Below are 26,338 nucleotides of genomic sequence, written 5' to 3' on the forward strand. Positions count from 1 at the left end.
TTACTTAATTAATTTACACCGAGGACTCGTCCACCGCGTTGATCCCCTTCGGGTTCCACCTGCCGCCGGATTTCCGACGGCCGTTTTTTAGTTCCTGATGCTGTTCGCACTCTTTGCTGTGCACGAATCCGGCCAAGGACCACCTGGAAACGCATGGGGAACAGTTATGTGGAACCCTTAATCCTAGTTGATGCAGAAACGTACCGTTTGTGTTTAAGTTTGTGTAAAAAGGGTTCTAGGGCGTGGATTTCCAGGATTTTTCCAGGAAAAGTTAAAGGACATTCCAAGGAAAGTTTTGAGACATAAATTAAGCCGATCTGAACAACTGAAGTGAAGTTATGACCCAAGTTGCCTGAGACTGTCTTTTCCCTTGGACATGATTTCCAAAAACCTGGATAAAAAAGGTTCTAGTGCATGGATTTCCATGATTCGTTTACTGAAAGCTTAAGAACACTTCAAAGAATCTTTTAAAACAAGAATCAACTCGATCTGACTACCAGAAGTGGAGTTATGACCCAAGTTACCTGAGACCATCTTTTCCCTTGGACATGATTTCCAAAAAACTGGATAAAAAAGGTTCTAGTGCATGGATTTCCATGATTCGTTTACTGAAAGCTTAAGAACACTTCAAAGAATCTTTTGAAACAAGAATCAACCCGATCTGACTACCAGAAGTGGAGTTATGACCCAAGTTACCTGAGACCATCTTTTCCGTTGGACATGATTTCCACAAACCTGGATAAAAAAGGTTCTAGTGCATGGATTTTCATGATTCTTTCACTGAAAGCTTAAGAACACTTCAAAGAATCTTTTGAAACAAGAATCAACTCGATCTGACTACCAGAAGTGGAGTTATGACCCAAGTTACCTAAGACCATCTTTTCCCTTGGACATGATTTCCATAAACCTGGATAAAAAAGGTTCTAATGCATGGATTTCCATGATTCTTTCAACGAAAGCTTAAGAACACTTCAAAGAATCTTTTAAAACAAAAATCAACCCGATCTGACTACCAGAAGTGGAGTTATGACCCAAGTTACCTGAGACCATCTTTTCCCTTGGACATGATTTCCAAAAAACTGGATAAAAAAGGTTCTAGTGCATGGATTTCCATGATTCTTCTACTGAAAGCTTAAGAACACTTCAAAGAATATTTTAAAGCAAAAATCAACTTGATCTGACTACCAGAAGTGGAGTTATGACCCAAGTTACCTAAGACCATCTTTTCCCTTGGGCATGATTTCCAAAAACCTGGATAAAAAAGGTTCTGATAAATGGATTTCCATGATTCTTTCATTGAAAGCTTAAGAATACTTCAAAGAATCTTTTAAAGCAAAAATCAACCCGATCTGATCAGTAGATGTGGAGTTATGACCCAAGTTAACTGAGACCATCTTTTCTCTTGGACATGATTTCCAAAAACCTGGATAAAAAAGGTTGTAATACATGGATTTCCATAATTCTTTCAACGAAAGCTTAAGAACACTTCAAAGAATCTTTTAAAACAAAAATCAACTCGATCTGACTAACAGAAGTGGAGTTATGACCCAAGTTACCTGAGACCACCTTTTCCCTTGGACATGATTTCCAAAAACCTGGATAAAAAAGGTTGTAATGCATGGATTTCCATAATTCTTTCAACGAAAGCTTAAGAACACTTCAAAGAATCTTTTGAAACAAGAATCAACTCGATCTGACTAACAGAAGTGGAGTTATGACCCAAGTTACCTGAGACCATCTTTTCCCTTGAACATGATTTCCAAAAAACTGGATAAAAAAGGTTGTAATGCATGGATTTCCACGATTCTTTCACTGAAAGCTTAAGAACACTTCAAAGAATATTTTAAAACAAAAATCAACTCAATCTGACTACCAGAAGTGGAGTTATGACCCAAGTTACCTGAGACTATCTTTTCCCTTGAACATGATTTCCAAAAAACTGGATAAAAAATGTTCTAATGCATGGATTTCCATGATTCTTTTACTGAAAGCTTAAAAAAACTTCAAAGAATCTTTTAAAATAAGAATCAACTCGATCTGACTACCAGAAGTGGAGTTATGACCCAAGTTACCTGAGACTGTCTTTTCCCTTGAATATGATTTTCAAAAACCTGGATAAAAAAGGTTCTAATGCATGGATTTCCATGATTCTTTTACTGAAAGCTTAAGAACACTTCAAAGAATCTTTTAAAACAAGAACCAACCTGATCTGACTACCAGAAGTGGAGTTATGACCCAAGTTACCTGAGACTGTCTTTTCCCTTGAATATGATTTCCAAAAACCTGGATAAAAAAGGTTCTAGTGCATGAATTTCCATGATTCTTTTACTGAAAGCTTAAGAACACTTCAAAAAATCTTTTAAAACAAGAACCAACCTGATCTGACTACCAGAAGTGGAGTTATGACCCAAGTTACCTGAGAACATTTTTTCCCTTGGACATGATTTCCAAAAACCTGGATAAAAAAGGTTGTAATGCATGGATTTCCATAATTCTTTCACTGAAAGCTTAAGAACACTTCAAAGAATATTTTAAAACAAAAATCAACTCAATCTGACTACCAGAAGTGGAGTTATGACCCAAGTTACCTGAGACCATCTTTTCCCTTGGACCTGATTTCCAAAAACCTGGATAAAAAAGGTTCTAATGCATGGATTTCTTTGATTCCTTCAATAAAAGCTTAAGAACACTTCAAAGAATCTTTTAACGCAAGAATCAACCTGATCTGACTACCAGAAGTGGAGTTATGACCCAAGTTACCTGAGACTGTCTTTTCCCTTGAATATGATTTTCAAAAACCTGGATAAAAAAGGTTCTAATGCATGGATTTCCATGATTCTTTTACTGAAAGCTTAAGAACACTTCAAAGAATCTTTTAAAACAAGAACCAACTTGATCTGACTACCAGAAGTGGAGTTATGACCCAAGTTACCTGAGACCATCTTTTCCCTTGGACATGATTTTCAAAAAACTTGGATAAAGAGGGTTCTAGTGCATGGATTTCCATGATTCTTTTACTGAAAGCTTAAGAACACTTCAAAGAATCTTTTAAAACAAAAATCAACCCGATCTGACTACCAGAAGTGGAGTTATGACCCAAGTTACCTGAGACCATCTTTTCCCTTGGACATGGTTTCCAAAAAACTGGATAAAAAAGGTTCTAGTGCATGGATTTCCATGATTCTTTTACTGAAAGCTTAAGAACACTTCAAAGAATCTTTTAAAACAAAAATCAACCCGATCTGACTACCAGAAGTAGAATTATGAACCAAGTTACCTGAGACCATCTTTTCCCTTGGACATGATTTCCAAAAAACTGGATAAAAAAGGTTCTAGTGCATGGATTTCCATGATTCGTTTACTGAAAGCTTAAGAACACTTCAAAGAATCTTTTAAAACAAAAATCAACCCGATCTGACTACCAGAAGTGGAGTTATGACCCAAGTTACCTGAGACCATCTTTTCCGTTGGACATGATTTCCACAAACCTGGATAAAAAAGGTTCTAGTGCATGGATTTTCATGATTCTTTCACTGAAAGCTTAAGAACACTTCAAAGAATCTTTTGAAACAAGAATCAACTCGATCTGACTACCAGAAGTGGAGTTATGACCCAAGTTACCTAAGACCATCTTTTCCCTTGGACATGATTTCCATAAACCTGGATAAAAAAGGTTCTAATGCATGGATTTCCATGATTCTTTCAACGAAAGCTTAAGAACACTTCAAAGAATCTTTTAAAACAAAAATCAACCCGATCTGACTACCAGAAGTGGAGTTATGACCCAAGTTACCTGAGACCATCTTTTCCCTTGGACATGATTTCCAAAAACTTGGATAAAAAAGGTTCTAATTCATGGATTTCCATGATTCTTTCACTGAAAGCTTAAGAACAGTTCATAGAATCTTTTAAAATAAAAATCAACCCGATCTGACTACCAGAAGTGGAGTTATGACCCAAGTTACTTAAGACCATCTTTTCCCTTGGACATGATTTCCAAAAAACTGGATAAAAAAGGTTCTAGTGCATGGATTTCTATGATTCTTTTACTGAAAGCTTAAGAACACTTCAAAGAATCTTTTAAAACAAGAATCAACTCGATCTGACTACCAGAAGTGGAGTTATGACCCAAGTTACCTGAGACCATCTTTTCCCTTGGACATGATTTCCAAAAAACTTGGATAAAGAGGGTTCTAATGCATGGATTTCCATGATTCTTTCAGCGAAAGCTTAAGAACACTTTAAAGAATCTTTTAAAACAAAAATCAACCCGATCTGACTACCAGAAGTGGAGTTATGACCCAAGTTACCTGAGACCATCTTTTCCGTTGGACATGATTTCCACAAACCTGGATAAAAAAGGTTCTAGTGCATGGATTTTCATGATTCTTTCACTGAAAGCTTAAGAACACTTCAAAGAATCTTTTGAAACAAGAACCAACTTGATCTGACTACCAGAAGTGGAGTTATGACCCAAGTTACCTGAGACCATCTTTTCCCTTGGACATGATTTTCAAAAAACTTGGATAAAGAGGGTTCTAGTGCATGGATTTCCATGATTCTTTTACTGAAAGCTTAAGAACACTTCAAAGAATCTTTTAAAACAAAAATCAACCCGATCTGACTACCAGAAGTGGAGTTATGACCCAAGTTACCTGAGACCATCTTTTCCCTTGGACATGGTTTCCAAAAAACTGGATAAAAAAGGTTCTAGTGCATGGATTTCCATGATTCGTTTACTGAAAGCTTAAGAACACTTCAAAGAATCTTTTAAAACAAAAATCAACCCGATCTGACTACCAGAAGTGGAGTTATGACCCAAGTTACCTGAGACCATCTTTTCCGTTGGACATGATTTCCACAAACCTGGATAAAAAAGGTTCTAGTGCATGGATTTTCATGATTCTTTCACTGAAAGCTTAAGAACACTTCAAAGAATCTTTTGAAACAAGAATCAACTCGATCTGACTACCAGAAGTGGAGTTATGACCCAAGTTACCTAAGACCATCTTTTCCCTTGGACATGATTTCCATAAACCTGGATAAAAAAGGTTCTAATGCATGGATTTCCATGATTCTTTCAACGAAAGCTTAAGAACACTTCAAAGAATCTTTTAAAACAAAAATCAACCCGATCTGACTACCAGAAGTGGAGTTATGACCCAAGTTACCTGAGACCATCTTTTCCCTTGGACATGATTTCCAAAAACTTGGATAAAAAAGGTTCTAATTCATGGATTTCCATGATTCTTTCACTGAAAGCTTAAGAACAGTTCATAGAATCTTTTAAAATAAAAATCAACCCGATCTGACTACCAGAAGTGGAGTTATGACCCAAGTTACTTAAGACCATCTTTTCCCTTGGACATGATTTCCAAAAAACTGGATAAAAAAGGTTCTAGTGCATGGATTTCTATGATTCTTTTACTGAAAGCTTAAGAACACTTCAAAGAATCTTTTAAAACAAGAATCAACTCGATCTGACTACCAGAAGTGGAGTTATGACCCAAGTTACCTGAGACCATCTTTTCCCTTGGACATGATTTCCAAAAAACTTGGATAAAGAGGGTTCTAATGCATGGATTTCCATGATTCTTTCAGCGAAAGCTTAAGAACACTTTAAAGAATCTTTTAAAACAAAAATCAACCCGATCTGACTACCAGAAGTGGAGTTATGACCCAAGTTACCTGAGACCATCTTTTCCCTTGAACATGATTTCCACAAACCTGGATAAAAAAGGTTCTAGTGCATGGATTTTCATGATTCTTTCACTGAAAGCTTAAGAACACTTCAAAGAATCTTTTGAAACAAGAACCAACTTGATCTGACTACCAGAAGTGGAGTTATGACCCAAGTTACCTGAGACCATCTTTTCCCTTGGACATGATTTTCAAAAAACTTGGATAAAGAGGGTTCTAGTGCATGGATTTCCATGATTCTTTTACTGAAAGCTTAAGAACACTTCAAAGAATCTTTTAAAACAAAAATCAACCCGATCTGACTACCAGAAGTGGAGTTATGACCCAAGTTACCTGAGACCATCTTTTCCCTTGGACATGGTTTCCAAAAAACTGGATAAAAAAGGTTCTAGTGCATGGATTTCCATGATTCTTTTACTGAAAGCTTAAGAACACTTCAAAGAATCTTTTAAAACAAAAATCAACCCGATCTGACTACCAGAAGTAGAATTATGAACCAAGTTACCTGAGACCATCTTTTCCCTTGGACATGATTTCCAAAAAACTGGATAAAAAAGGTTCTAGTGCATGGATTTCCATGATTCGTTTACTGAAAGCTTAAGAACACTTCAAAGAATCTTTTAAAACAAAAATCAACCCGATCTGACTACCAGAAGTGGAGTTATGACCCAAGTTACCTGAGACCATCTTTTCCGTTGGACATGATTTCCACAAACCTGGATAAAAAAGGTTCTAGTGCATGGATTTTCATGATTCTTTCACTGAAAGCTTAAGAACACTTCAAAGAATCTTTTGAAACAAGAATCAACTCGATCTGACTACCAGAAGTGGAGTTATGACCCAAGTTACCTAAGACCATCTTTTCCCTTGGACATGATTTCCATAAACCTGGATAAAAAAGGTTCTAATGCATGGATTTCCATGATTCTTTCAACGAAAGCTTAAGAACACTTCAAAGAATCTTTTAAAACAAAAATCAACCCGATCTGACTACCAGAAGTGGAGTTATGACCCAAGTTACCTGAGACCATCTTTTCCCTTGGACATGATTTCCAAAAACTTGGATAAAAAAGGTTCTAATTCATGGATTTCCATGATTCTTTCACTGAAAGCTTAAGAACAGTTCATAGAATCTTTTAAAATAAAAATCAACCCGATCTGACTACCAGAAGTGGAGTTATGACCCAAGTTACTTAAGACCATCTTTTCCCTTGGACATGATTTCCAAAAAACTGGATAAAAAAGGTTCTAGTGCATGGATTTCCATGATTCTTCTACTGAAAGCTTAAGAACACTTCAAAGAATCTTTTAAAACAAAAATCAACCCGATCTGACTACCAGAAGTAGAATTATGAACCAAGTTACCTGAGACCATCTTTTCCCTTGGACATGATTTCCAAAAAACTGGATAAAAAAGGTTCTAGTGCATGGATTTCCATGATTCGTTTACTGAAAGCTTAAGAACACTTCAAAGAATCTTTTAAAACAAAAATCAACCCGATCTGACTACCAGAAGTGGAGTTATGACCCAAGTTACCTGAGACCATCTTTTCCGTTGGACATGATTTCCACAAACCTGGATAAAAAAGGTTCTAGTGCATGGATTTTCATGATTCTTTCACTGAAAGCTTAAGAACACTTCAAAGAATCTTTTGAAACAAGAATCAACTCGATCTGACTACCAGAAGTGGAGTTATGACCCAAGTTACCTAAGACCATCTTTTCCCTTGGACATGATTTCCATAAACCTGGATAAAAAAGGTTCTAATGCATGGATTTCCATGATTCTTTCAACGAAAGCTTAAGAACACTTCAAAGAATCTTTTAAAACAAAAATCAACCCGATCTGACTACCAGAAGTGGAGTTATGACCCAAGTTACCTGAGACCATCTTTTCCCTTGGACATGATTTCCAAAAACTTGGATAAAAAAGGTTCTAATTCATGGATTTCCATGATTCTTTCACTGAAAGCTTAAGAACAGTTCATAGAATCTTTTAAAATAAAAATCAACCCGATCTGACTACCAGAAGTGGAGTTATGACCCAAGTTACTTAAGACCATCTTTTCCCTTGGACATGATTTCCAAAAAACTGGATAAAAAAGGTTCTAGTGCATGGATTTCTATGATTCTTTTACTGAAAGCTTAAGAACACTTCAAAGAATCTTTTAAAACAAGAATCAACTCGATCTGACTACCAGAAGTGGAGTTATGACCCAAGTTACCTGAGACCATCTTTTCCCTTGGACATGATTTCCAAAAAACTTGGATAAAGAGGGTTCTAATGCATGGATTTCCATGATTCTTTCAGCGAAAGCTTAAGAACACTTTAAAGAATCTTTTAAAACAAAAATCAACCCGATCTGACTACCAGAAGTGGAGTTATGACCCAAGTTACCTGAGACCATCTTTTCCCTTGAACATGGTTTCCAAAAACCTGGATAAAAAAGGTTCTAATGCATGGATTTCCATGATTCTTTTACTGAAAGCTTAAGAACACTTCAAAGAATCTTTTAAAACAAAAATCAACCCGATCTGACTACCAGAAGTGGAGTTATGACCCAAGTTACCTGAGACCATCTTTTCCCTTGGACATGATTTCCAAAAAACTTGGATAAAGAGGGTTCTAATGCATGGATTTCCATGATTCTTTCAACGAAAGCTTAAGAACACTTCAAAGAATCTTTTAAAACAAAAATCAACCCGATCTGACTACCAGAAGTGGAGTTATGACCCAAGTTACCTGAGACCATCTTTTCCCTTGAACATGGTTTCCAAAAACCTGGATAAAAAAGGTTCTAATGCATGGATTTCCATGATTCTTTTACTGAAAGCTTAAGAACACTTCAAAGAATCTTTTAAAACAAAAATCAACCCGATCTGACTACCAGAAGTGGAGTTATGACCCAAGTTACCTGAGACCATCTTTTCCCTTGGACATGATTTCCAAAAAACTTGGATAAAGAGGGTTCTAATGCATGGATTTCCATGATTCTTTCAACGAAAGCTTAAGAACACTTCAAAGAATCTTTTAAAATAAAAATCAACCCGATCTGACTACCAGAAGTGGAGTTATGACCCAAGTTACCTGAGACCATCTTTTCCCTTGAACATGGTTTCCAAAAACCTGGATAAAAAAGGTTCTAATGTATGGATTTCCATGATTCTTTTACTGAAAGCTTAAGAACACTTCAAAGAATCTTTTAAAACAAAAATCAACCCGATCTGACTACCAGAAGTGGAGTTATGACCCAAGTTACCTGAGACCATCTTTTCCCTTGAACATGGTTTCCAAAAACCTGGATAAAAAAGGTTCTAATGTATGGATTTCCATGATTCTTTTACTGAAAGCTTAAGAACACTTCAAAGAATCTTTTAAAACAAAAATCAACCCGATCTGACTACCAGAAGTGGAGTTATGACCCAAGTTACCTGAGACCATCTTTTCCCTTGAACATGGTTTCCAAAAACCTGGATAAAAAAGGTTCTAATGTATGGATTTCCATGATTCTTTCACTGAAAGCTTAAGAACACTTCAAAGAATCTTTTGAAACAAGAACCAACTTGATCTGACTACCAGAAGTGGAGTTATGACCCAAGTTACCTGAGACCATCTTTTCCCTTGGACATGATTTCCAAAAACTTGGATAAAAAAGGTTCTAATTCATGGATTTCCATGATTCTTTCACTGAAAGCTTAAGAACAGTTCATAGAATCTTTTAAAATAAAAATCAACCCGATCTGACTACCAGAAGTGGAGTTATGACCCAAGTTACTTAAGACCATCTTTTCCCTTGGACATGATTTCCAAAAAACTGGATAAAAAAGGTTCTAGTGCATGGATTTCCATGATTCTTTTACTGAAAGCTTAAGAACACTTCAAAGAATCTTTTAAAACAAAAATCAACCCGATCTGACTACCAGAAGTAGAATTATGAACCAAGTTACCTGAGACCATCTTTTCCCTTGGACATGATTTCCAAAAAACTGGATAAAAAAGGTTCTAGTGCATGGATTTCCATGATTCGTTTACTGAAAGCTTAAGAACACTTCAAAGAATCTTTTAAAACAAAAATCAACCCGATCTGACTACCAGAAGTGGAGTTATGACCCAAGTTACCTGAGACCATCTTTTCCCTTGGACATGATTTCCAAAAACTTGGATAAAAAAGGTTCTAATTCATGGATTTCCATGATTCTTTCACTGAAAGCTTAAGAACAGTTCATAGAATCTTTTAAAATAAAAATCAACCCGATCTGACTACCAGAAGTGGAGTTATGACCCAAGTTACTTAAGACCATCTTTTCCCTTGGACATGATTTCCAAAAAACTGGATAAAAAAGGTTCTAGTGCATGGATTTCTATGATTCTTTTACTGAAAGCTTAAGAACACTTCAAAGAATCTTTTAAAACAAGAATCAACTCGATCTGACTACCAGAAGTGGAGTTATGACCCAAGTTACCTGAGACCATCTTTTCCCTTGGACATGATTTCCAAAAAACTTGGATAAAGAGGGTTCTAATGCATGGATTTCCATGATTCTTTCAGCGAAAGCTTAAGAACACTTTAAAGAATCTTTTAAAACAAAAATCAACCCGATCTGACTACCAGAAGTGGAGTTATGACCCAAGTTACCTGAGACCATCTTTTCCCTTGAACATGGTTTCCAAAAACCTGGATAAAAAAGGTTCTAATGCATGGATTTCCATGATTCTTTTACTGAAAGCTTAAGAACACTTCAAAGAATCTTTTAAAACAAAAATCAACCCGATCTGACTACCAGAAGTGGAGTTATGACCCAAGTTACCTGAGACCATCTTTTCCCTTGGACATGATTTCCAAAAAACTTGGATAAAGAGGGTTCTAATGCATGGATTTCCATGATTCTTTCAACGAAAGCTTAAGAACACTTTAAAGAATCTTTTAAAACAAAAATCAACCCGATCTGACTACCAGAAGTGGAGTTATGACCCAAGTTACCTGAGACCATCTTTTCCCTTGAACATGGTTTCCAAAAACCTGGATAAAAAAGGTTCTAATGCATGGATTTCCATGATTCTTTTACTGAAAGCTTAAGAACACTTCAAAGAATCTTTTAAAACAAGAATCAACTCGATCTGACTACCAGAAGTGGAGTTATGACCCAAGTTACCTGAGACCATCTTTTCCCTTGGACATGATTTCCAAAAAACTTGGATAAAGAGGGTTCTAATGCATGGATTTCCATGATTCTTTCAACGAAAGCTTAAGAACACTTCAAAGAATCTTTTAAAACAAAAATCAACCCGATCTGACTACCAGAAGTGGAGTTATGACCCAAGTTACCTGAGACCATCTTTTCCTTTGGACATGATTTCCAAAAACCTGGATAAAAAAGGTTCTAATGCATGGATTTCCATGATTCTTTTACTGAAAGCTTAAGAACACTTCAAAGAATCTTTTGAAACAAGAATCAACTCGATCTGACTACCAGAAGTGGAGTTATGACCCAAGTTACCTGAGACCATCTTTTCCCTTTGACATGATTTCCAAAAACCTGGATAAAAAAGGTTCTAATGCATGGATTTCCATGATTCTTTCACTGAAAGCTTAAGAACAGTTCATAGAATCTTTTAAAACAAAAATCAACCCGATCTGACTACCAGAAGTGGAGTTATGACCCAAGTTACCTGAGACCATCTTTTCCTTTGGACATGATTTCCAAAAACCTGGATAAAAAAGGTTCTAATGCATGGATTTCCATGATTCTTTCACTGAAAGCTTAAGAACAGTTCATAGAATCTTTTAAAACAAAAATCAACCCGATCTGACTACAAGAAGTAAAGTTATGACCCAAGTTACCTGAGACCATCTTTTCCCTTGGACATGATTTCCAAAAACCTGGATAAAAAAGGTTCTAATGCATGGATTTCCATGATTCTTTTACTGAAAGCTTAAGAACACTTCAAAGAATCTTTTGAAACAAGAATCAACTCGATCTGACTACCAGAAGTGGAGTTATGACCCAAGTTACCTGAGACCATCTTTTCCCTTTGACATGATTTCCAAAAAACTTGGATAAAGAGGGTTCTAATGCATGGATTTCCATGATTCTTTCAACGAAAGCTTAAGAACACTTCAAAGAATCTTTTAAAACAAAAATCAACCCGATCTGACTACCAGAAGTGGAGTTATGACCCAAGTTACCTGAGACCATCTTTTCCTTTGGACATGATTTCCAAAAACCTGGATAAAAAAGGTTCTAATGCATGGATTTCCATGATTCTTTTACTGAAAGCTTAAGAACACTTCAAAGAATCTTTTGAAACAAGAATCAACTCGATCTGACTACCAGAAGTGGAGTTATGACCCAAGTTACCTGAGACCATCTTTTCCCTTTGACATGATTTCCAAAAACCTGGATAAAAAAGGTTCTAATGCATGGATTTCCATGATTCTTTCACTGAAAGCTTAAGAACAGTTCATAGAATCTTTTAAAACAAAAATCAACCCGATCTGACTACCAGAAGTGGAGTTATGACCCAAGTTACCTGAGACCATCTTTTCCTTTGGACATGATTTCCAAAAACCTGGATAAAAAAGGTTCTAATGCATGGATTTCCATGATTCTTTCACTGAAAGCTTAAGAACAGTTCATAGAATCTTTTAAAACAAAAATCAACCCGATCTGACTACAAGAAGTAAAGTTATGACCCAAGTTACCTGAGACCATCTTTTCCCTTGGACATGATTTCCAAAAACCTGGATAAAAAAGGTTCTAATGCATGGATTTCCATGATTCCTTTACTGAAAGCTTAAGAACACTTCAAAGAATCTTTTAAAACAAAAATCAACCCGATCTGACTACCAGAAGTGGAGTTATGACCCAAGTTACCTGAGACCATCTTTTCCTTTGGACATGATTTCCAAAAACCTGGATAAAAAAGGTTCTAATGCATGGATTTCCATGATTCTTTCACTGAAAGCTTAAGAACAGTTCATAGAATCTTTTAAAACAAAAATCAACCCGATCTGACTACCAGAAGTGGAGTTATGACCCAAGTTACCTGAGACCATCTTTTCCCTTGGACATGATTTCCAAAAACCTGGATAAAAAAGGTTATAATGCATGGATTTTCATGATTCCTTTACTGAAAGCTTAAGAACACTTCAAAGAATCTTTTAAAACAAAAATCAACCCGATCTGACTACCAGAAGTGGAGTTATGACCCAAGTTACCTGAGACCATCTTTTCCTTTGGACATGATTTCCAAAAACCTGGATAAAAAAGGTTCTAATGCATGGATTTCCATGATTCTTTCACTGAAAGCTTAAGAACAGTTCATAGAATCTTTTAAAACAAAAATCAACCCGATCTGACTACCAGAAGTGGAGTTATGACCCAAGTTACCTGAGACCATCTTTTCTCTTGGACATGATTTCCAAAAACCTGGATAAAAAAGGTTCTAATGCATGGATTTCCATGATTCCTTTACTGAAAGCTTAAGAACACTTCAAAGCATCTTTTAAAACAAAAACCAACCCTCTCCGACCCCTACAAGCAACGTAATTAAGCACATTTCCGGCACGTTTCTGCGTTATTAGGGCGGCCCCTTACCTACGCCCCCTACGATCCAGAATCGAGGGCATCTCGGCAAACAGATTATTCTCGAACTCGCTGAGCATCAGATAATTCTCCACTTTGTTACAGGAGGTGATACAGTCCCCGATGTAGTCCAGGTCGTCCAGTAGGTCGTCCGGCAGGTCCATATCCGCTATACCTAGAAACAGATAGAGAAAGAAACTGCGTTAGAAGAAGAAAAAATTGTGTTTTTCTCTCTCACACTCTTTCTACAGCTTTCGATTATATTATTTATTAATCTCTCTCTTTGACAGTTTTGGGGGGATCCCCTAGGATCGAGGGATGCAGACTGAGGCCCCTAAGTTAGACAAGGTTATGAGGTAAAAGTTTGATTGGCGATAGCTCCCTGACTATGTCAGATAGAACGTAGTTATATAAGGGTTTTTTAAAGGGAATTTCGTGCCCTCTAAGGCTTTTTTTAAATCAGCCCCCTATCGGCCACAGTTGCAAAGTTACAAAGGAAAACCTCAGTCAACTCCCCTTTCTTCGTAATTTAAAACAACAAAAGTACCTTCTTCCGATATACAAGTCAACTCGCCCTTGTCGGCGGCGGACACGGCCGCCCCGCTGTCTCCCCTGCCGCCATTTTGTACCGCCGCCGCCGCCGCCTCGCCGCCCAAAACAAAAGCGGCCGTTTCCGCCGCCCCCGCGTGTCCATACGCCCCGTGCTCGTTCTCCGGTTCCTGCGTAAAAGAGAGTTTTCGCATGTGCGGACACGCGTCATTCGAACACGCACGTCTGGTACCGTTTTCCCTCGGGTGTTTGTGTTTCGCGATACGGTACCGATGGAAATCGGTGAGGAAGAGGGTGAGGCTGCCCACCAGGGTGCAGACGGAGCTGAAGTAGTACCCGGACCTGTTGCCGTACTCGTCGTTCAGGTATCCTGGAATTTGTGTTTATTAGGTGGTGGGGGGGTCTGAGGGGTGGTACCTTAGCATGGTACCTGACAAGGGGATTCCCACGGCGATGGGGATCGCTTGGGAGAACTGCACAAAGCCCCACGTCCTGGAGAAGTGACGGGCGCGTACGCGTTCGTACGTGTACATCTTCAGGGAGTAGTGGTACCCGCCGTAGAAGAAACCTGCGTTCAAGAGAGTACCGACATTATTTTGTTTTTAAAGAATATTTTTAGTGCAATAAATCACTTTTTAAATCGAAACTCTAGCGGGTTTGGTTCAGGAGATATCGGGCCAAAAGGCTTTGAGGGGTGGTACCTCGAAGGCGGTACCGGGTACGAGCGAGTTATATAAAGGTTTTTTAAAGGAAATCGCGTGCTTTATAAGAGGGTCTTTGAATGGTCCCTCTAAGTTGTCCCGTTCAGGAGTTATATGACAAATTAGGTGTGGCGCGCCTTCGCCATTTCTTGACACGGAATCTTTGACAGCTTATAACTTTTTTCCTAATTAGTGGATTTTAATGGAAATTGGTAGTAATGGAGCCCCAAGCATCCACTATCGCCCAATAGAAACCATTTAATTGAATTTCATATTTAAGGCCATTAAAAGAATAAATCAAAAATTTGGGTCTGTGATTCTAAGTCCTAAAATTTAACTCCTAATAACTTTTTTCCCAATTAATGGATTTTAATGGAAATTGGTAGTAATGGAGCCCCAAGCATCCACTATCGCCCAATAGAAACAATTTAATTGAATTTCATATTTAAGGCCATTAAAAGAATAAATGAAAAATTTGGGTCTGTAATTCTAAGTCCTAAAATTTAACTCCTAATAACTTTTTTCCCAATTAATGGATTTTAATGGAAATTGGTAGTAATGGAGCCCCAAGCATCCACTATCGCCCAATAGAAACAATTTAATTGAATTTCATATTTAAGGCCATTAAAAGAATAAATCAAAAATTTGGGTCTGTGATTCTAAGTCCTAAAATTTAACTCCTAATAACTTTTTTCCCAATTAATGGATTTTAATGGAAATTGGTAGTAATGGAGCCCCAAGCATCCACTATCGCCCAATAGAAACCATTTAATTGAATTTCATATTTAAGGCCATTAAAAGAATAAATCAAAAATTTGGGTCTGTGATTCTAAGTCCTAAAATTTAACTCCTAATAACTTTTTTCCCAATTAATGGATTTTAATGGAAATTGGTAGTAATGGAGCCCCAAGCATCCACTATCGCCCAATAGAAACAATTTAATTGAATTTCATATTTAAGGCCATTAAAAGAATAAATGAAAAATTTGGGTCTGTAATTCTAAGTCCTAAAATTTAACTCCTAATAACTTTTTTCCCAATTAATGGATTTTAATGGAAATTGGTAGTAATGGAGCCCCAAGCATCCACTATCGCCCAATAGAAACAATTTAATTGAATTTCATATTTAAGGCCATTAAAAGAATAAATCAAAAATTTGGGTCTGTGATTCTAAGTCCTAAAATTTAACTCCTAATAACTTTTTTCCCAATTAATGGATTTTAATGGAAATTGGTAGTAATGGAGCCCCAAGCATCCACTATCGCCCAATAGAAACCATTTAATTGAATTTCATATTTAAGGCCATTAAAAGAATAAATCAAAAATTTGGGTCTGTAATTCTAAGTCCTAAAATTTAACTCCTAATAACTTTTTTCCCAATTAATGGATTTTAATGGAAATTGGTAGTAATGGAGCCCCAAGCATCCACTATCGCCCAATAGAAACAATTTAATTGAATTTCATATTTAAGGCCATTAAAAGAATAAATGAAAAATTTGGGTCTGTAATTCTAAGTCCTAAAATTTAACTCCTAATAACTTTTTTCCCAATTAATGGATTTTAATGGAAATTGGTAGTAATGGAGCCCCAAGCATCCACTATCGCCCAATAGAAACCATTTAATTGAATTTCATATTTAAGGCCATTAAAAGAATAAATCAAAAATTTGGGTCTGTAATTCTAAGTCCTAAAATTTAACTCCTAATAACTTTTTTCCCAATTAATGGATTTTAATGGAAATTGGTAGTAATGGAGCCCCAAGCATCCACTATCGCCCAATAGAAACAATTTAATTGAATTTCATATTTAGGGCCATTAAAAGAATAAATCAAAAATTTGGGTCTGTAATTCTAAGTCCTAAAATTTAACTCCTAATAACTTTTTTCCCAATTAATGGATTTTAATGGAAATTGGTAGTAATGGAGCCCCAAGCATCCACTATCGCCCAATAGAAACAATTTAATTGAATTTCATATTTAAGGCCATTAAAAGAATAAATCAAAAATTTGGGTCTGTGATTCTAAGTCCTAAAATTTAACTCCTAATAACTTTTTTCCCAATTAATGGATTTTAATGGAAATTGGTAGTAATGGAGCCCCAAGCATCCACTATCGCCCAATAGAAACAATTTAATTGAATTTCATATTTAAGGCCATTAAAAGAATAAATGAAAAATTTGGGTCTGTAATTCTAAGTCCTAAAATTTAACTCCTAATAACTTTTTTCCCAATTAATGGATTTTAATGGAAATTGGTAGTAATGGAGCCCCAAGCATCCACTATCGCCCAATAGAAACCATTTAATTGAATTTCATATTTAAGGCCATTAAAAGAATAAATCAAAAATTTGGGTCTGTAATTCTAAGTCCTAAAATTTAACTCCTAATAACTTTTTTCCCAATTAATGGATTTTAATGGAAATTGGTAGTAATGGAGCCCCAAGCATCCACTATCGCCCAATAGAAACAATTTAATTGAATTTCATATTTAAGGCCATTAAAAGAATAAATCAAAAATTTGGGTCTGTAATTCTAAGTCCTAAAATTTAACTCCTAATAACTTTTTTCCCAATTAATGGATTTTAATGGAAATTGGTAGTAATGGAGCCCCAAGCATCCACTATCGCCCAATAGAAACAATTTAATTGAATTTCATATTTAAGGCCATTAAAAGAATAAATCAAAAATTTGGGTCTGTGATTCTAAGTCCTAAAATTTAACTCCTAATAACTTTTTTCCCAATTAATGGATTTTAATGGAAATTGGTAGTAATGGAGCCCCAAGCATCCACTATCGCCCAATAGAAACAATTTAATTGAATTTCATATTTAAGGCCATTAAAAGAATAAATGAAAAATTTGGGTCTGTAATTCTAAGTCCTAAAATTTAACTCCTAATAACTTTTTTCCCAATTAATGGATTTTAATGGAAATTGGTAGTAATGGAGCCCCAAGCATCCACTATCGCCCAATAGAAACCATTTAATTGAATTTCATATTTAAGGCCATTAAAAGAATAAATCAAAAATTTGGGTCTGTAATTCTAAGTCCTAAAATTTAACTCCTAATAACTTTTTTCCCAATTAATGGATTTTAATGGAAATTGGTAGTAATGGAGCCCCAAGCATCCACTATCGCCCAATAGAAACAATTTAATTGAATTTCATATTTAGGGCCATTAAAAGAATAAATCAAAAATTTGGGTCTGTAATTCTAAGTCCTAAAATTTAACTCCTAATAACTTTTTTCCCAATTAATGGATTTTAATGGAAATTGGTAGTAATGGAGCCCCAAGCATCCACTATCGCCCAATAGAAACAATTTAATTGAATTTCATATTTAAGGCCATTAAAAGAATAAATCAAAAATTTGGGTCTGTGATTCTAAGTCCTAAAATTTAACTCCTAATAACTTTTTTCCCAATTAATGGATTTTAATGGAAATTGGTAGTAATGGAGCCCCAAGCATCCACTATCGCCCAATAGAAACAATTTAATTGAATTTCATATTTAAGGCCATTAAAAGAATAAATGAAAAATTTGGGTCTGTAATTCTAAGTCCTAAAATTTAACTCCTAATAACTTTTTTCCCAATTAATGGATTTTAATGGAAATTGGTAGTAATGGAGCCCCAAGCATCCACTATCGCCCAATAGAAACCATTTAATTGAATTTCATATTTAAGGCCCTTAAAAGAATAAATCAAAAATTTGGGTCTGTAATTCTAAGTCCTAAAATTTAACTCCTAATAACTTTTTTCCCAATTAATGGATTTTAATGGAAATTGGTAGTAATGGAGCCCCAAGCATCCACTATCGCCCAATAGAAACCATTTAATTGAATTTCATATTTAAGGCCCTTAAAAGAATAAATCAAAAATTTGGGTCTGTAATTCTAAGTCCTAAAATTTAACTCCTAATAACTTTTTTCCCAATTAATGGATTTTAATGGAAATTGGTAGTAATGGAGCCCCAAGCATCCACTATCGCCCAATAGAAACAATTTAATTGAATTTCATATTTAGGGCCATTAAAAGAATAAATCAAAAATTTGGGTCTGTAATTCTAAGTCCTAAAATTTAACTCCTAATAACTTTTTTCCCAATTAATGGATTTTAATGGAAATTGGTAGTAATGGAGCCCCAAGCATCCACTATCGCCCAATAGAAACAATTTAATTGAATTTCATATTTAAGGCCATTAAAAGAATAAATGAAAAATTTGGGTCTGTAATTCTAAGTCCTAAAATTTAACTCCTAATAACTTTTTTCCCAATTAATGGATTTTAATGGAAATTGGTAGTAATGGAGCCCCAAGCATCCACTATCGCCCAATAGAAACCATTTAATTGAATTTCATATTTAAGGCCCTTAAAAGAATAAATCAAAAATTTGGGTCTGTAATTCTAAGTCCTAAAATTTAACTCCTAATAACTTTTTTCCCAATTAATGGATTTTAATGGAAATTGGTAGTAATGGAGCCCCAAGCATCCACTATCGCCCAATAGAAACAATTTAATTGAATTTCATATTTAAGGCCATTAAAAGAATAAATGAAAAATTTGGGTCTGTAATTCTAAGTCCTAAAATTTAACTCCTAATAACTTTTTTCCCAATTAATGGATTTTAATGGAAATTGGTAGTAATGGAGCCCCAAGCATCCACTATCGCCCAATAGAAACCATTTAATTGAATTTCATATTTAAGGCCCTTAAAAGAATAAATCAAAAATTTGGGTCTGTAATTCTAAGTCCTAAAATTTAACTCCTAATAACTTTTTTCCCAATTAATGGATTTTAATGGAAATTGGTAGTAATGGAGCCCCAAGCATCCACTATCGCCCAATAGAAACCATTTAATTGAATTTCATATTTAAGGCCCTTAAAAGAATAAATCAAAAATTTGGGTCTGTAATTCTAAGTCCTAAAATTTAACTCCTAATAACTTTTTTCCCAATTAATGGATTTTAATGGAAATTGGTAGTAATGGAGCCCCAAGCATCCACTATCGCCCAATAGAAACAATTTAATTGAATTTCATATTTAGGGCCATTAAAAGAATAAATCAAAAATTTGGGTCTGTAATTCTAAGTCCTAAAATTTAACTCCTAATAACTTTTTTCCCAATTAATGGATTTTAATGGAAATTGGTAGTAATGGAGCCCCAAGCATCCACTATCGCCCAATAGAAACCATTTAATTGAATTTCATATTTAAGGCCCTTAAAAGAATAAATCAAAAATTTGGGTCTGTAATTCTAAGTCCTAAAATTTAACTCCTAATAACTTTTTTCCCAATTAATGGATTTTAATGGAAATTGGTAGTAATGGAGCCCCAAGCATCCACTATCGCCCAATAGAAACAATTTAATTGAATTTCATATTTAGGGCCATTAAAAGAATAAATCAAAAATTTGGGTCTGTAATTCTAAGTCCTAAAATTTAACTCCTAATAACTTTTTTCCCAATTAATGGATTTTAATGGAAATTGGTAGTAATGGAGCCCCAAGCATCCACTATCGCCCAATAGAAACTATTTAATTAAACTAGAACTATAACAGCATTTAAATCCTATGAAACAGACCTAGGGTCCGCGCCTTCACCATTTTTTTAAAGCCCATTTTTAATCCCTCATAACTTTTTTTCCAATTAATGGATATTCATGGAAATTGGTAGTAATGGAATCTAAGAGAACTCCTATCGCCTAATAGAAACAATTTAGTTGAACTTTAACTTTAAGACAATTAAAAAAAAAATAAAAATTTGGGACTGTATTTTTTTGGTCCAAACTTCGACTCCTTATAACTTTTTTCCTAATTAATGGATTTTCATGGAAATTGGTAGTAATGGAGCCCAAGCCTTCCTGTATCTTCCATTGGAAACGACTCAGTCAAATTTTAACTTTCACGCCATTTAAACTGCCTGAAACAAACCTAAGGTTGGCGCCTTCACCATTTTTTTGGCCAATTTTCAACCCCTTATACCTGTTTTCCCAATTAATGGATTTTCATAAAAATTGGTAGCAATGGAGCCCAAACCTTCTCCTATCAGCTACAAAAAAACAATTTACTCCAACCTTACCTAAAACACCATTAAAACCGTAAAGAAACAAACGAGAGCAAAAAAGAGCCGGCGCCTTCGCCATTTCTTCACAACCAACTTTCAACCCCCAATAACTTTTCACCTAATCAATCGATTTTCACCGAAAATGTACCATAATGAAGGGAAAGCCGCCCCCCATCGCCCCCTTGATGGCAAATGGCATCTTTAAAGCCACTTTAATCCCCCCCGCCCCTCCCCGGTTCCCTTAAAGATGATAGATGACACCCGATTATGCAGCGAGAGATTTATTTTTTCCGTTACGAAGGGCGGATTAAGTTATAAAGGGCGACCCTTTTTCCCCACCCCCGCCCCTCGTTTCCCAAAGTGCCACTTACGTATATTATTATTATTTCCCTCTGACTCCCTTCATTCTTTAACTTATTAGATGTACTGATGCCATAACCAGATATGTCAGGATAAACTTTAAAGGCTTATAACTCGGTAACTATAATAGTTAGAAACAAGTTGTATAATAGTTTTTTATAGCCCCAAGGATTCCCTGTTAGGAACTTTTTGAATCATAACTCTAACTTAATCCAGTGAAAAGTTATTAGGGAAAATGTGGGGGTAGTCGATCGAACTTAACTCAAACTTTAATTCGTCATAACTCAATAACTATAATAGTTAGAAAAAAGTTGTATAATAGTTTTTTATAGCCCCAAGGATTCCCTGTTAGAAACTTTTTGAATCATAACTCTAACTTAATCCAGTGAAAAGTTATTAGGGAAAATGTGGGGGTAGTCGATCGAACTTAACTCAAACTTTAATTCGTCATAACTCAATAACTATAATAGTTAGAAAAAAGTTGTATAATAGTTTTTTATAGCCCCAAGGATTCTCTATTGAGAACTTTTTGAATCATAACTCTAACTTAATCCAGTGAAAAGTTATTAGGGAAAATGTGGGGATAGTCGATTGAACTTAACTCAAACTTTAATTCGTCATAACTCAATAACTATAATAGTTAGAAAAAAGTTGTATAATAGTTTTTTATAGCCCCAAGGATTCCCTGTTAGGAACTTTTTGAATCATAACTCTAACTTAATCCAGTGAAAAGTTATTAGGGAAAATGTGGGGATAGTCGATCGAACTTAACTCAAACTTTAATTCGTCATAACTCAATAACTGTAATAGTTAGAAAAAAGTTGTATAATAGTTTTTTATAGCCCCAAGGATTCCCTGTTAAGAACTTTTTGAATCATAACTCTAACTTAATCCAGTAAAAAGTTATTAGAGAAAATGTGGACATAGTCGATCAAACTTAACTCAAACTTTAATTCGTCATAACTCAATAACTATAATAGTTAGAAAAAAGTTACATAATAGTTTTTTATAGCCCCAAGGATTCCCTGCTAGAAACTTTTTGAATCATAACTCTAACTTAATCCAGTGAAAAGTTATTAGAGAAAATGTGGGGATAGTCAATCGAACTTAACTCAAACTTTAATTCGTCATAACTCAATAACTGTAATAGTTAGAAAAAAGTTGTATAATAGTTTTTTATAGCCCCAAGGATTCCCTGTTAGGAACTTTTTGAATCATAACTCTAACTTAATCCAGTAAAAAGTTATTAGAGAAAATGTGGACATAGTCGATCAAACTTAACTCAAACTTTAATTCGTCATAACTCAATAACTATAATAGTTAGAAAAAAGTTGTATAATAGTTTTTTATAGCCCCAAGGATTCCCTGTTAGGAACTTTTTGAATCATAACTCTAACTTAATCCAGTGAAAAGTTATTAGGGAAAATGTGGGCATAGTCGATCGAACTTAACTCAAACTTTAATTCGTCATAACTCAATAACTATAATAGTTAGAAAAAAGTTGTATAATAGTTTTTTATAGCCCCAAGGATTCTCTATTGAGAACTTTTTGAATCATAACTCTAACTTAATCCAGTGAAAAGTTATTAGGGAAAATGTGGTGATAGTCGATCGAACCTAACTCAAACTTTAATTCGTCATAACTCAATAACTATAATAGTTAGAAAAAAAGTTGTATAATAGTTTTTTATAGCCCCAAGAATTCTCTATTGAGAACTTTTTGAATCATAACTCTAACTTAATCCAGTGAAAAGTTATTAGGGAAAATGTGGGGATAGTCGATTGAACTTAACTCAAACTTTAATTCGTCATAACTCAATAACTATAATAGTTAGAAAAAAGTTGTATAATAGTTTTTTATAGCCCCAAGGATTCCCTGTTAGGAACTTTTTGAATCATAACTCTAACTTAATCCAGTAAAAAGTTATCCAGGAAAACGTCTATTTAGGTACAACTTACCGTAGATCCAGGCGAACATGACGTACGCGTGGTAATTGTCATTGACGACGGTAAAAGCGAGTACCGAGAGTCCGCACATAAAAACCGCCGACTGGCAGAGGTACTGCCTCGCTATCCTGCACTCGCTCGTTTTGTGCAGTACCAACGCACTGAAGATGGTACAACCTAAGGACCAGGCCAGACCCAAGTAGATTTGCACGTAAATCACCCAATCGTCTAAACCTAAAATTGAGGTTATGTTAATGGTTTTTTAGGTTAAGTTGAGGAGCCAGTTATGGTAGCTACTAAGGAAAGTTTGAATTATGGCTCTAACTTGTTCCAGTGGAAAGTTATGTCGGGATAACTGATCAAACTTTAATGCATTATAACTGAATAACTGTAATAGTTATAAAATAGTTATATAAAGGTTTTTTGTGGCCCAAAGCAGGCACTATTAGGCAAACTTTGATTCATGTTTCTAACTCTTTTGAGTAAAAAGTTATGTGAAAAAATGTGGGGTTAAGTGATCAAAATTAAGCCAAACTTTAACGAATCATAACTAAATAACTATAATAGTTACAAAATAGTTATATAAGGGTTTTTTGTAGCCCCAAGGGTGCTTTATTAGGAAAACTTTGGATCATGTCTCTAACTTGTTTCAGTGAAAAGTTACATGAAAAATTGTGGGACTAACTCATTTCACTTGACCCAAACTTTAATGCCTCATAACTTAATAACTATAACAGCTACAGAATAGTTATATAAAGGTTTTTTGTAGCCCAAAGAAAGCCCTGTAAGGGAAACTTTACTCCAACCCTCTACCTAATCAATATCCGGTAAAATACCCCCGGTAATACATCAGGCTCCTGTTAAAAATTAAAAAAAAAAACAAGTGCCTCCGTTCGACGCTCTAACAGGACACCTCCGAATCGATAAATAATAAAATCGCAGTTTCTCAAGTGTCTAGACAGTATTAGAAAGATTAATAGCGGAGCCCCGTAGGCCACATATCATCATCATCATCATCATAATAAACAAAAGAAAGCGTGAGAATCAATCCGAATAAAACCACACACACGGTTTTTTTGATGATGAGACCCATTAGGCTCGAAACGTCGACTACTAATCCACTTATGTATCGTCGGATAAATGGATACTTTTAGGGAATTGGTTTGATTCGACAGGGTCGGCTCCAAATCAGCGGGGTAATGGGCCAAAAAAATAGAATATTGGGAAAAAGGGTATGGAATATTCGGCGGTTAATAACTCTCAAGTTTTAAGAGTTATATTAAAGTGGTATAAGGGTTTTTTAAAGCCTGTTAGTTGATTTTGAAGAGGCTTTTTAAATTATGTTTCTATGTGAATTATTTTAGGAGTTATGGGGAAAAATGTCCAAGGGGGTGCCCTGGGTCAAGCAGATGTTTAGAGGCTAATAACTCGTAAGTTAAAATAGTTACCAAAAAGTTGTATAGGGGTTTTTTGAAGGTTCATGATTGCTTTATAAGAGGCTTTTTAAATTATGTTTCTATGTAAATTATTTTAGGAGGTATGGGGAAAAATGTCCAAGGGGGTGCTCTGGGTCAAGTAAATGTTTAGAGGCTAATAACTCCCAAGTTATAATAGTTACCAAAAAGTTGTATAAATATTTTTTAGAGCCCATTGGTTGCTTAATAAAAGACTTTTTAAATTATGTTTCTATGTGAAATATTTTAGGAGTTATGAGGGAAAACGTCCAAGGGGGTGCTCTGGTCTTCAGAGGCTAATAACTCCTAAGTTATAATAGCTACCAAAAAGTTGTATAGAGGTTTTTTAAAGCCCATTAGTTGCTTAATAAGATACTTTTTAAATTATGTTTCTGTGTTAATTATTTTAGGAGTTATGGGGAAAAATGTCCAAGAAGGTGCCCTGGGTCAAGTAAATGTTTAGAGGCTAATAACTCCTAAGTTATAATAGTTACCAAAAAGTTGTATAGAGGTTTTTTAAAGCCCATTGGTTGCTTTATAAGAGACTTTTTAAATGATGTCTCTATGTTAATTATTTTAGGAGTTATGGGGGAAAATGTCCAAGAGGGTGCTCTGGGTCAAGTAGATGTTTAGAGGCTAATAACTCCCAAGTTATAATAGTTACCAAAAAGTTGTATAGAGATTTTTTAGAGCCCATTGGTTGCTTAATAAGAGACTTTTTAAATGATGTTTCTATGTTAATTATTTTAGGAGTTATGGAGAAAAATGTCCAAGGGGGTGCTCTGGGTCAAGTAGATGTTTAGAGACTAATAACTCCCAAGTTATAATAGTTACCAAAAAGTTGTATAGAGGTTTTTTAAAGCCCATTGGTTGCTTAATAAGATACTTTTTAAATTATGTTTCTATGTTAATTATTTTAGGAGTTATGGGGAAAAATGTCCAAGGGGGTGCTCTGGGTCAAGTAGATGTTTAGAGACTAATAACTCCCGAGGTATGATAGTTACCAAAAAGTTGTATAGAGGTTTTTTGAAGGTCCATGCATACTTTATCAGAAACTTCTTAAATTACGCTTCTAACTAAATTTCTTCAAAAGTTGCGAGTGCGGCAACAACACTCGCCGCACTACTTATCAATTTTTCTCTCTCGCTGCTTACCTTCCACCTGTGCCTGATAGGCCAAACAAAAGAGCGGCGTGTTAATGCCGAACGCGGTGATCGCAGTGGACACCAGCAGGATCCTCACCGTGACGCTTTTCAACGCGCTCAGGTCGAAAAAGGTGTTTTTATCGTCCGCTCGATTTTTATCGCGGATCTTCCGTTTCTGGTTCTTGATGTGCAAAATGGCGCGTCTCTGCGGATGATACAGCGACGCGGAGCGATAAAACATCCCCAGGAAGAAGGTGGCGGACAGGGCGCCGGTGATCGTCTGCAAACCGAGACGCCAACCTAAAGAACTGCCGACGTCGCGACGCGTTAAAAACAAACGACGGTGCCGTCGACGATTTCGAAGAATTCTTTTGTTACCTGATCGTGCTCCTGACCATTAGGGACATCAGGACTATGCCCAAACCGCTTCCCGCTACGATAAACACCTCCACCAGTTCCCTTCTTCTTTTGAAGTATTGGGCGACCATCAGAATAGCGCAATCCCTGGTCACTCCCACTCCTATGCCCAACACTGTGCCGTAGCTAGAAGGTTTTATTATGGTTGTATAAAGGTTTTTTAAAGGGGGTTAAGTGCTTTATAAGAGGCTTTTTAAATCATGGTTCTATGTTAATTAGTTCAGAAGTTATTGACCAAGCAACTTTTTAGAGGTTAATAACTCTTAAGCTGTAATAGTTACCAAAAAGTTGTATAAAAGTTTTTTAAAGGTTATTCATTGCTTAATAAGAATCTGTTTAAATTATAATTCTATGTAAATTATTTTAAAAGTTATTAAGGAAATCATCTGAGGGGTTGCTTTAGGCCAATATTTTCTACAAC

At 35.5% G+C, this 26,338-nt stretch overlaps 1 protein-coding gene across 2 annotated transcripts in view; it reads right to left on the reverse strand.

The window, feature by feature from the left end:
- LOC126747702 (monocarboxylate transporter 12-like) overlaps positions 1–26,338 on the reverse strand; it is a 75,624-nt gene that overhangs the window by 14,335 nt on the left and 34,951 nt on the right. The window contains exons 6-13 of one of the 2 annotated variants that reach the window (XR_007664332.1): positions 25,879–26,043; positions 25,510–25,808; positions 22,914–23,135; positions 14,267–14,404; positions 14,060–14,206; positions 13,835–14,006; positions 13,300–13,462; positions 5–143 (exon numbers count right to left, since the gene is read on the reverse strand). Coding sequence is in view for 1 of the 2 variants with exons in the window: in XM_050456501.1 (XP_050312458.1) it covers positions 14–143; positions 13,300–13,462; positions 13,835–14,206; positions 14,267–14,404; positions 22,914–23,135; positions 25,510–25,808; positions 25,879–26,043 (1,489 nt within the window). In the remaining variant the exon portion in view is untranslated. Of the gene's footprint in view, positions 1–4; positions 144–13,299; positions 13,463–13,834; positions 14,207–14,266; positions 14,405–22,913; positions 23,136–25,509; positions 25,809–25,878; positions 26,044–26,338 lie in introns of those variants that run through there. The other variant, XM_050456501.1, reaches the window with a different exon arrangement.

The sequence above is a fragment of the Anthonomus grandis genome, chromosome 19 (genome assembly GCF_022605725.1).
Source record: "Anthonomus grandis grandis chromosome 19, icAntGran1.3, whole genome shotgun sequence".
Classification (NCBI taxonomy): Eukaryota; Metazoa; Arthropoda; class Insecta; order Coleoptera; family Curculionidae; genus Anthonomus; species Anthonomus grandis.